Source organism: Biomphalaria glabrata, chromosome 6 (genome assembly GCF_947242115.1).
Source record: "Biomphalaria glabrata chromosome 6, xgBioGlab47.1, whole genome shotgun sequence".
Lineage (NCBI taxonomy): Eukaryota > Metazoa > Mollusca > Gastropoda > Planorbidae > Biomphalaria > Biomphalaria glabrata.
The window spans coordinates 31,346,226-31,358,026 of NC_074716.1; the positions used below are offsets into that span (position 1 = coordinate 31,346,226).

General features: G+C 35.4%; 1 protein-coding gene across 3 annotated transcripts; it reads right to left on the reverse strand.

Annotated features, from left to right (window-relative positions):
• Positions 1-3,371: 3,371 nt before the first annotated feature.
• On the reverse strand, positions 3,372-11,577 carry LOC106059496 (methyltransferase-like protein 27). Of its 3 annotated transcripts, none has more exons than XM_056032883.1 (6): positions 11,477-11,577; positions 10,589-10,683; positions 7,303-7,449; positions 6,593-6,748; positions 6,029-6,125; positions 3,372-4,835 (listed from the first exon to the last, which is right to left on the reverse strand). In XM_056032883.1, exons 2-6 carry the CDS (start codon positions 10,674-10,676, stop codon positions 4,661-4,663), a joined length of 663 nt encoding a protein of 220 aa, XP_055888858.1. In that variant the 5' UTR covers positions 10,677-10,683; positions 11,477-11,577; the 3' UTR covers positions 3,372-4,660. The 3 variants fall into 3 exon arrangements, with proteins under 3 accessions (XP_055888858.1, XP_013072576.2, XP_055888859.1); XM_013217122.2 differs by having other exon boundaries at positions 11,481-11,522; XM_056032884.1 differs by lacking the exon at positions 11,477-11,577 and adding an exon at positions 11,307-11,397.
• Positions 11,578-11,801: the final 224 nt, after the last annotated feature.

The following is an 11,801-nucleotide window of genomic DNA, read 5'->3' on the forward strand; positions in this document are numbered from 1 at the left end:
AAGAGATGTATTCGCCCCCTTCCCCACCCCACCCAATCGGCCAACAGGGGAACGACATAATATAAAGATCGGTTAAAATATCAATAACACGTTTTAAACGATTTAATTGATTCTGTTAACAAGCTGTGATTTCTACAAATAAATTGGACCGCCCCCCACTCGAAAGTTAATGGGGGGCGGGATTGATGCCATCGCCCCCTCCACCCCACCCCACCTAATCGGCCAACATACTAGAAATGGGGAGGGCGAAATAATCTAAAAATAGGTTAATATATATATATATATATATATATATATATATATATATATATATATATATATTATTACCATTCGTAATAAATTCGTATACTAATTGTGTGATTTTTATACTAAAATCCGTCCGCCCCGCCCCCTTCCAACGGGACGATCCGCCAGTTCTCAATAGTCACCTCTCTTACCAAATAGTCTCCCGTGTTTTTTTACTGAAGAATTGTAACATTGGTGTATTTTATGAAAAAAAATGCTTGCATAGTTGATTTTAGAAGTTAATTTTTTGCTTTCGATTAAAAAAACGTTAAAGTTTCTGATTAGTTAGTTTTGTGGGGGCCCCTGTAGAATCTCTGGATTGCAGCCCCGCATACCCTCCCTTAAAACTGGCCCTGAATAAGAAAAGAAGAAAGAAAAACGTGTGTGTGTGTGTGAGAGGAAGGGGAAGATTCAGCATGTGTCCTCAGAACCATTTCTGTTACATACAAAATGACTGGCGCTGTATCAATGTAATTACAAGTCAATACTCTGAAAGTTTGGCTACTAAGGAAGTAAATCATGTGTGCATTACAAGCCTAGCGTCACCTTGACCTTCAAGGTCTACAAAACTATCTTTATCTCCAACAATCAAGAGCTTAGAAGATTCTAGAACTGGTCTATATCTTTTTTTTTGTTTTGAAGTACAAACATTATAGGAGAGACTGTGTTGACTGGTTGGTTTCAGAAAGACACAACTTTTTGCATTAGTTCTAGTTTGAACGGTAAATTTTTGAAAGTAAAAAAAAATAATGTAAATTTGGCTGGAGACTATATCTAGGTCTAGAGCCAACATGGCGTAGTCAGCGCTTTATCGTATAACTGAGTACATTTAAAGTTGCTTCAATTTTATTGAAGTTTATAAGCGTTGCTTTAAGTTGCTTATATTTTTACGTAATTTAATAATGATTACATCTAGATTCTAGAAATAGAAATAGAACTAGATTATGTCTTAAGAGTTGTAAGTCAGAACCTAATGGTTTAGGGTTAGATCTAGATGTCCATTTAATGAAGTAACCAATAACAAATCACAAAATGATTGAGTTTCGTGTTCGATACCCGAATTGAACCAAAACCTTTAAACATTAGTTTGTTTAAATTATTTTATTATATTTGGAGTCTAATAATGGAGGAATAGAGGTATTGTCTTTTTAAAAAATATAAATTTTTTGAAATGTTTTTCTTTTAAAAAACTGGAGTTTTATATATTTGTTTTAATTACTTTTGTATTTTTGTATATATATATATATATATATATATATATATATATATATAAGCACCATTGTGATAATGATGGACATAAAGGTCAATGCGTCTGCTTACAAAAGTTTAGTCAGTTACCTTGCTTTGGTTCACAATGATTTTCCTTTATTTCAAGGTCTTCAGCCAATGCATCTAGAAATTAATTTGCTATTGCTGAATATCGTCTCGATGTTTTCACTACACAGAAACACACACGCACGCACACACATACACACACACGTTTTCTTTCTTTATTTTCGGTTTCTTAATTATAGCTAATACTTTTGTTGTGCAAGTTTAACAAGAGGTGATCAAAATTAACTTCCATTGCGTGAACTTTGGCACTTGACCTTTGACGAACATTCCGCATAATTTTTATTTTTTATTTAATTTGCTTACAAATTTCTAGAAAGAGTTTCGTCTCTCTCGACATTCATTTTGAAGATGCTTTGAAAAGACGGAACTTCTTCCTGTCCTTGACGTTTGCCAGGGAGGAGGCAGCCCAAGAACAAGACAAAAAATCTTCTGGTTATATTACATTCTGCAGTGATTCTTCAGAACGTGCCGACACTGTCCATTTCATAAAATGTAAACACAGAAATCAGACTATTTTGGTCCTGCCTTATTGGCGCTTAATATTTAAGCCACATTATATATGTTTTCATTTTATCAATATGTACAGAAAGGGCAAACTTTACACATAAAGATGAGTTTACATGCAGCGAGGGCGGCCAAACACCGATGACGGCGTTGGATCAAACCCAACAGGATGTCCAATATCCGATACAAGGCAAGCCTTTCAATGGGAAGAAACCGAACCTAATTTGGTTATTTATTATTTTGGGTTTTTGACACATCGGCACAATTTAGGTCATGTCGCGCCCATAATCCCTCAAGTTTATTTTATCTACATATGTTAGTATATTGATATGTAAATGTTAATTTTAAAAAAACTTATTAAAGCTAAAATTCAAATAATTTAACCTTTTTTTAAAGAAAAAACATTGACAAAGTGTTGCGTAACAAATTTAATGACTAAGCAAAGAAATAGACTGGATGTAGCGACTAGAGGAGACCTTCGACTTGCTTTGACTAATTTAAAGCTTGAAATTTCTAATATTGTCAGACTGCAGGAGACACAACATTCCCATTAGCTTAATTTCTTTTTGTAGTGAATTCAGCAATAATAATGTTGGAATTAAAACTAATTGGTAGATGGATGAGAACCCTCAAACACTGCTGTCAACTGGCCCAACGAGTCTGACACCTACCGGCTGGACATTCTTGGAATCTCTGAGATGTAGTAGACATCAGGTGGACAAGTCTTTAAAAATAATGATGCATATCTATGTTTTGTGTGTGTGTCTTTGTGTTCAGATTTATTATATATTTTTTGAAGAACTATAAGTATTTGTGTTCATTATATTTGGGATTTAGGTTTGTTGAGTTATTATTGTTTTGTTACTGATATTCTGGTGTTGGTTTTAATATTGTCCAAAAACAAAATGGAAGATTAAAATTAAAATAAAAAAAATAAACGCAATTTTTTGTTCACACAAAAAAATGTTTTATTTACTTTAAACAAGCAAAATATAAAGAATCCTCTCTTACATAAAACAAAAAAAAAACGTATCTAGACTCCCCAATTACAAATATATAAGATAAGATAAAATAATTTTATTGTTCCAATCAAATGGAAATTCAGTTTGACTACAATTGACAACCTCAGCGAATGTAGAAGTTATTTCCCTTTTTTCGATAGCAAACGAAACAATGAATTACCAATAATTAATTGACTAATCGGTTAATTTTTTTAAAATTGATTCGTGTTTAGTAGGTACATTAAATAATTGCTTAAAGTTTCAAATTGATCCGAGAATGTGTGTGGGAGAAACAATGTATACAATTATTTAAGGGGACAAAACCTGACATATTTAACCATATTTGTGAATACTGAAGAATTAATTTCCCTGCACGTTTCGAGGAACTGTAATATAAGTACTGGGGGGGGGGGGGTGGAGGGAAGCATGTCTATATCGTGGTATCAGGTGTAGGATCGCGGAATATCATAGTTCTCTCTATGTATTTGTAAAACATTCAAATCTTTATTTAACTTACTTCTTTGTACACAGAGACTCAAGTAAGAGATTTATCTGTCATTTATTTCAAAAATACAATCCTTGTTTGATTTTGTAACATAGAGTTTTAAGTTTTTAAATGTAATTACTGTATTTTTTACACTTGTAATTGAAGCTGTCTTTAATCTCTTGATTCTTTGTTTTTCAATTCTTGAAATAATGATAATTTTTTTTATAAACTAAACTAATAATGCGTTTCTTTGTAAATGTACCATTCTCTAGTTTGTAAACTTTTCAGTACATTCGCAAGCTAAATGTGTATTTGTTGTATCTTCACAATGCAGAGAATGTTGGTGTGTTAAACATTTATTTAAAGGACTTTGGTTTATTGATAGATATATTTCACTCACAGAGATATAGTCTGATCAGGTAGTTTAGTAGGGCGTCTGTAGGCTATTGGTTTTAATTGGTTTTTTTTTTTTTTTGTTGCAATTAGATAATGATACATTAATTATATTCAGGTACACCAATGGCGAGAGAAATAACATCCTGAATGACAAGACTGGTCCAGTTATGTGTGTGGGTTTGATACTAAACAAGGGAGATAATAGGCAAACAAAAAGAAAAAAAAAGAAAAAGATATTTGTAGAGTATGTTAGTTGACTTCTCAAGTATTAGAGACTATTACTTTCTTGTTTAGAATAGAGCAGTCACTGATTAATCCTTTCAAGTCTTGAAACTAGTGATATTAGAGTTTTTAGTTCAACAAGTCAAAAAAAAAAGTAGAAGTAGAATGAAAATAATAAATCCAATCCTAAATTTGATATTTGACATGCGTACAATAATTTTCTGTCCAAAGAAACAAATATTACCAACATCATCTGTCCAATAGACCGCAAGGTCTGAAAGGGGAACTTTACTTAAATTCGATCTATTGAGAGCGTCGAATGCCTTCTTTTTTACAAAAATCTAAAACGCATTTACCTTTCCCAATAAATATTTTCATTCGTCATGTTCATACAAATGTATTCAACAAAATTTGTAAACCCTAATCGCTGTCAGTTAACCCTATAAATATCCACAAAGCCATCTGAAAACAAATTATATTTCTTGAAAAACAATCGTCCGTAGAATGTCCACTTGTTGTCCATTTCGAGCCTGCGTGCTTCGGCCTCCCACCTCTGACCATATTCAATGTTGACCATAGTCGAGCGGTATGCATTGACAAAGTATCTGAAACAAAAGAAGTATAGTCTAGGTGAATGTGATTTGATCACAACTAAATTGAGGACGTGGCAATACAAATATCTTACACACCGTTGGCCTGATCTGTGACATGGAAATAATCCAATAAGTCCATGCAAGTATTTGGCAAGTCACCTTGTGTTCAGATCGACTCACACAAATCTAAATAACTGACATTCTCCTAGCTAATGCATATTATGTTTTTCTCCCTTTAAATGTTCAGGAGCTCTGACAATAGACAAAAGAAACTAAGACTAAGACTAAGACTAAGACTGCTTTATTGATCCTTACGGAAATTTGTTGTGATTACAAGGACTCGTTTCTCATATAAAGACAACACAACAGAAACATACACATAAATACAACAGACAACATGAAGAGTTCATTCAGCGACTACACACAGGTATCTTGGTGCATTTCATGTTCCCTGATCAATGAGTGGCGGTGATAGAGTCTGACCGAGTGAGGTACGAACGAGTTTTTGTACCGCTCCGTTCTTGTTTTGATTGACAGCAGTCGCCCACTTCACGGACTTAGGGCTGAGAGGGATAAATTACTTTGAATTAAAGAAGCTCAGTTAACTAGTTTCTATAGACGTAGCGACTTTAAAAAAACTAGATCAGGATTTCAGCTAAGAGTTTTACAGCTTAAAAAAATTCAAGGGCTCGTTTCTAAATCATACAGCGAAAATCCATTTAAAGACTTATCAAAACTCAAAAGACCCGAACATCAGAGAGAATCATTGGGACTGGGCTTAGAAAACTTTACAGGCTTACTACCACATACTAACACATACACATACTACCACGAAGCAATCTCGCAGACCGTGCACTTGAAACTCCGTGGAATGAGAGTCATGAGTAGCACACAAAAGGATTTTGAATCAGCTTAATCATCCGAGATGGAAATAATTGGGTTCACTGGAGATATGTAGTTGGTGACCCTTAACCTCTAGATGGTACACCGTAATAAGTGTCAAATAATCCTTGTCATATAACGTGATAGAAGACAAGTTTCAAGAAGTCCGCGATATTTCCATCTCACTGATTACTTTGATGAAACGTTTAGACAGAACACATCTCAAACAAACAGAATCAGGAGATGTGTAAATCCATTTCACTGAAGCTTATCAAAAGCGTTTACCTGTCTATCTGAAGATATGATGATAAATGAATACTCACCCTCCAGGCTTGATAACTCTAACAAATTCTTCCTGACAGGACGGAGGGATGTGATTCTCACAGGTACCACCGCTCATTGTGATCGCGTCATAAGTATCTGAAGACAATGAACACGTTGACAACATTATAAAAAGTCCATAGCTCCAGGATAATAACGATCTATTGTGGATTGGAAATGAAAATGTATATTTCTTTTTTTAATAATAGTCTCACGACCATCTACATTGTTACAGTAAATAAGAGTTTCTTCCTTTGAAAACAATTGCGTTGTAAGCAAATACAACACTTGCAAAGAACTTCCACCACAATGTCTCGCAGTTTTCCAGTTGCATTGACCCATGATGGCTTCTAACGAAATAGTTCGCAAGATTTAAAGTGGAACCACGTCAGCATTATTTGCATTACAGAGCCCTGTCTCCTCGGCCAACAGAGCCCTGCCTCCTTCGGCCAACAGAGCCCTGCCTCCTCGGCCAACAGAGCCCTGCCTCCACGGCCAACAGAGCACTGCCTCCTCGGCCAACAGAGCCATGAGCCAGTACCTAGTGCTATATAGTTTGAACCTACTGTTAGAGGCTGGAAGTTGTTTTCCTTCTCCTATCAAACAATGTATGAGATGTGAGTAGAAGCCCTTTCGTTTACAGGTCTCTAGCATGTTTGAGGCACCATCGTGAGCGTGGATCTGGCTGAAACCTCTTTTTCTTAGCTCAGCTCCAACTAGACCTGTGCACAGATGTCGGGACATTACACGTTTAGGTAAGTGGCATGATAGATACAAATATATGCTAAATTAATAAAAGCTCAATCACAAGACAATAAAATATGATTGTAACAGGCCATGGCTTGTTATTGCAACGTCGTCTAAATCTAAAACTCTTTGGACAGCCCTTAGGATTACCGTTAATTTGAATCCTGTTTATCGTCAGTCACTAACGTCCTGCAGGAGGATCGTTGTAGGTCTTTATGATCTTTATATCACAATGAATCTCTGATACTTACAAGACTAACTAGTTTGACCCTTTTTTTTTTCAAAGGAAAAGACTTTCAGTAACTCATGACAAACTAAAACTGTTAATCTTCATACAAAAGTTTTGATCTATCTGTTTAATTAGGTCCACCTGTTTGATTAGGTCTACCTGATTATTTGGTCTACCTGATTGGATCTACCTGTTTGGTTGAATCTACCTGTTTAATTGGGTTTACCTAGTTGTTGGATCTACCTGTTAGGTTTCGATCGGCCTGTTCAGTTTAGATCTAATGGTTTAGTTTGGATCTACCTGTTCCTGCAGCCACGTCTAATATCAAAGCATCCTCTTTGTATTTGATCAAACCAGCCAACATGTCAGCACAGTATTGAGGACCTCTGTATGCCAACGTCTCCGCAGACTGGGCATAGAGTTGAACTGACTGGTCATTGTCGTAAGCTAAATTGTGTCAAAAGATTTGTGTTAGAGTCAAAGAAGTAAAACCTCAAACAGAACGTCATCAAGATGAAATAACGAGATAGAGTATTTAAAAAAAAAATATTTAGAAACATTAAAAATGAAAGATTGGCTCAATCTCATACCAGTTAAAACAAAAGTAGAAAACAATACTCATAATTTCTATAATACATTTTCATACAAATTGTTTAATGCAAAATAAAACAATTTTTTTGTTCAGGACAAATGGTGAGGTAACGTCATTTTATTGAACAGAACACACGCGTTGGCGTGAACATTGCCTTTTGGTGGATCTTCTACACTAGTCTTTCAAGTGTTGATTAGCTTTCAAGTGTTGATTAGCTTTCAAGTGTTGATTAGCTTTCAAGTGTTGATTAGCTTTCAAGTGTTGATTAGCTTTCAAGTGTTGATTAGCTTTCAAGTGTTGATTAGCTCTATATTTTTAAAGGTAAAACCTTTTTTTTTCAGATTTGAGCAACGCTGGTAGCCCAAAGTCATTGAGTGTAGTTGGCTGATCAAAGAGTTCCGTCTATATCGCTTTCTCTTCTTTTCTACCTGACTTGTCTCTCAAAGGATGTCCACCAGATCTTGTAAATCCAACTGTCTACAAAGAGTAGGCCTGTGCTGAAGTAGGAACAGCTCCAATGAATTACATGACAGAACGAGATGAAAATCCTATTCCCAAGAAAAACTTGTCAGGAGCTGCTCAGGAGCTATCAGTGTATTGGCATCCCTAAAATATATTTGTTTCCACATAAATTTAAAAAAAAGTAAAGTATCCCCTTTCAGGCCTTGCAACGTAAAGGTCATCTGTTTCTATGGTCATCTGTTGACGAGGGTGTCATGTGACCAGCAAAACGACTAACCGTCTTAACGTTCCCCAACTAATGACAAGTAACCATTACAAAGGTGACCTTGTCAAAGTGACCTTGACATTTTAATGTCTGTGAGAATTCAATAAGAAAACGAACGCAAACAAAATTAAAGAAAATAGTGTTTATCGTTTTATCAAGTAAAACATTACGAGACCAAAGTGTACAAGATAAGATAATGATGTTCGCAAGGTCAACAGCGTAATGATTTGTGTAGACTATTTGCAAAACTATAATATTATCACGTAGATTTCACAATTAGCTAGACCAGTGGCGTATCTAGGGCAGAAGCTGTCTTAGGTTGTGCGCCTTAAGGGAGCTCCGTTATAAAAAGAACCCATCCTACAAATATTCGTGGCCCTGTTATGACAATCGCCCAAGGCCCGTGCACATGGGAAGGCTGCCTCTGCCTAGACCCTAGAGTGTCAGGCGTTCTGGTTAGCAAGGCCTGTCAACGCGCCCCCCCCCCTTTCATTCCCGATCTCTCAACAGTGTACGTAATTCATATTTACACAAAAACATTCACCAGTAAGCAGTAGAATACTTTAATTTAATGTAAAAAAATAAACGAACGTAGCAACAAAAATGTATATTTTATGTAGTGTTTTGATAGCCATCTTTACGCCTCCTACGCTCCGTAGCTCAGGGTGGCTGACCCAGTCACACTCCCCTCGTTACGCCACTAAGCTAGCTCTTTATATAGGGAGTTTAGTTTTTCCCAATATTTCCATGATCGATCTAGTGCAAGATAGATTGCACACAAAGATTTTGAAAGATACATTTTTATTTAAAGTAGTACATTAATAAATATTGATATTAATTATGGAATAGTAGGCCTATATTAACTATGGAATAGAACATTGATTATGATTAGCTGACATAGAAGAGAGCACCTGGCTGCATGCGGCCTCGGAACGAGACAGCTGAAGGTCACTCAAAAAGGCCGCGACATAGACATTTCAGACCAAAAGAAAATCCGCTGCCGAGGACAGCCGCAGACGGTGAAAAGAAAATGTCAATCGACCACCGGGGGACAATGGTTATGCTTGCTCTGGAGGTGGCAAAATATGTAGGTCACAGCTGAGGCTGCGTATCCACGGGAAATACTGCAATCCTCGATAATCTTCGGACTCGAAGACAAGCCTTTTTATTATTATTATGATGTCTTCATCTAGTCCAGACGATGAACGTTCACATCATTCGCTGAAACCGCGCAAGGATTTAATCAACATTTGAATGGTGCTATTGAAGAGTTGAACAATCAACTAAACCTAGTCAAGGAAGCCACAATGAGCTTCAATGCTGCCAACTAGTAACTAAAAGGTACGAAACTAAAGCGCTAAGAAAATTTGATTCTGAAGTACACGAAAAAAAAATATATAACCTATAAAAAAAAACATAGCTCATGTACACTTCCTTTGTTCTGTACACCGGATACCTCAGAAAGCTTGCTATTTATGGATTAGCCTCCATGTATGAACATCTTCGATAGACTTTATAGCTTTAAAAAGAGTCATAAAGTCTTTAAACGAGTCATTAAATTAAAATGATTGATTTTTAACGACAGTGAAATATAAATCGAAAATCGATTGCGAAATACATTTATAACCTTTCGACTTTTTTGTTTCCTGAACGTATAAATGATGATGCCGAAACTATTTTAGATTTCATTTTTCTGTCATAGCTAAAGATCTCAAATTTAGTTATTGTAACGAGAAATGTTCGATTCTTAGCAATGTCTAGGACGCTGTGTATTCAAATCTGAGAGTGTCCAGATAATACAACCCATTGGTTCGTGTTACATGCGAAAGAATTAAGACATTGGATTTGACACAGGGCTAACCATGGGCGTAGCCTACACAATTGATCGTGTGGGTCTTCTAAAGTAGGCCTACATAGGTCATCAACAATTTCTATTCTTCTGTACACTGGAAGCACCAAATACTTAGCCACCAGATATGAAAATGTTCAATACATCTTTTGTGCTCAAATAACATTCTACAACGAGCTGGCACATAGATAATATCTTTATTACAACTTGAAGCTGGCTGTTTTGAGGCAGTACATGGTGAAGTTAGGAAGGGGAAATACATTACAGGAGTAATTAATCTAAAGTTTTTTGTTGTTTTTTTTTCAAATGCATTGTTGAACAAAAATTGAACCAAATTATTTTTATAATTTTTTATACCTAGCTGAGAGATAACTAGATTAAGCATGTGGCTATATTTTTCATAGTATTCTGACATTACCTTGAACACAAGTGTCGTAACCCATGCCAGGTTTTTGGAAACTCAAAACAAAATTTTCACATTCCATTGACAAATGTTGTGTCTCCATTGTCTTCCTGAACAGAAGATTTGAAAGTGATAAAAACAACACAAACAGAAACTCAAGTCACATTTGTGTATCTATTTTATTGCAGTGGCCGTGGGTGAAGGAGAGCCCAAGCAGCCTAGTCACAATTCACATAGTTCCTCAAGGGCCGATTCCATGGCTAGCCCGATCAGGCCCGATGTAGTACAGAGAGGGAAGATGAGAGGGTCTCTCGTACTCTCTTCTTGGGCTCATCAGTTGTTGCTCTTGCAGTGACTGTCTTGCTACAGAAGCGATTAGTTATTCCAAGGAGAAAATAAACAAAGTGCAATACGAAATATTCTGTTATAAATTAAATATATCAACAGTCCGTGTGTAAAGGCCTACAGTAACCTACGTTATTAACGAAAAAATTGTCAAACTATAAACATAACAAACTTCTGTTGCTATTAACTAAAAATTAGAACTCGATCTAGGCTACCTAGTTAACCCCTGAAGTAGATCTAGGCCTCTTCTTCTATCAGATAATACAATTATATAATAAAATGTCTTTAATTAGACCAATATATTTGTATTTATATTAATTTGGGGAAAGCTACTATTGTTTTTATGCTGTCCGTCAAACTCAAAGTGTTTTTTAAAATCCTATCTTACAATCGTCTTCTGTTGTTAGTCAAAGCAACAAGTTGTACATTATTCGTAGAAAAATATTGTGAATTTCCAAAACATTAGAGTTGTTCTGAAGTCTCACAAAGTCTTTGTACCCCAGACTATTTTAATTAGAAAAAAAAAGTCATATTAAAAAAAAAAAGAAATAAACTTACAAACTTTTTAATGCTGTTTACTTCAAAGTTCAGTTGTAAAAAATTTCACTTACTGGACATTCTAGTCTTTTATATTTAAATATTACGCATTAACCTAGAAATGGAGACATAGTTTGTGTAAAGTAGTACAGACTCTTGCAATGATTCTAAAATTATCGTAAACATGACTATTAGGTGAGTATTAGTAAGTAGTTTAAAGTGCATTTTATGAAATGCCCAGATGCTTTATATAGGAAAAGAATAATCGTATAGCTTTGAATAAAACAAAAATTGTGCTCTACCGATTTCCTCGTGTCCACAACTAATTTCAGCTACTTCAAACCTG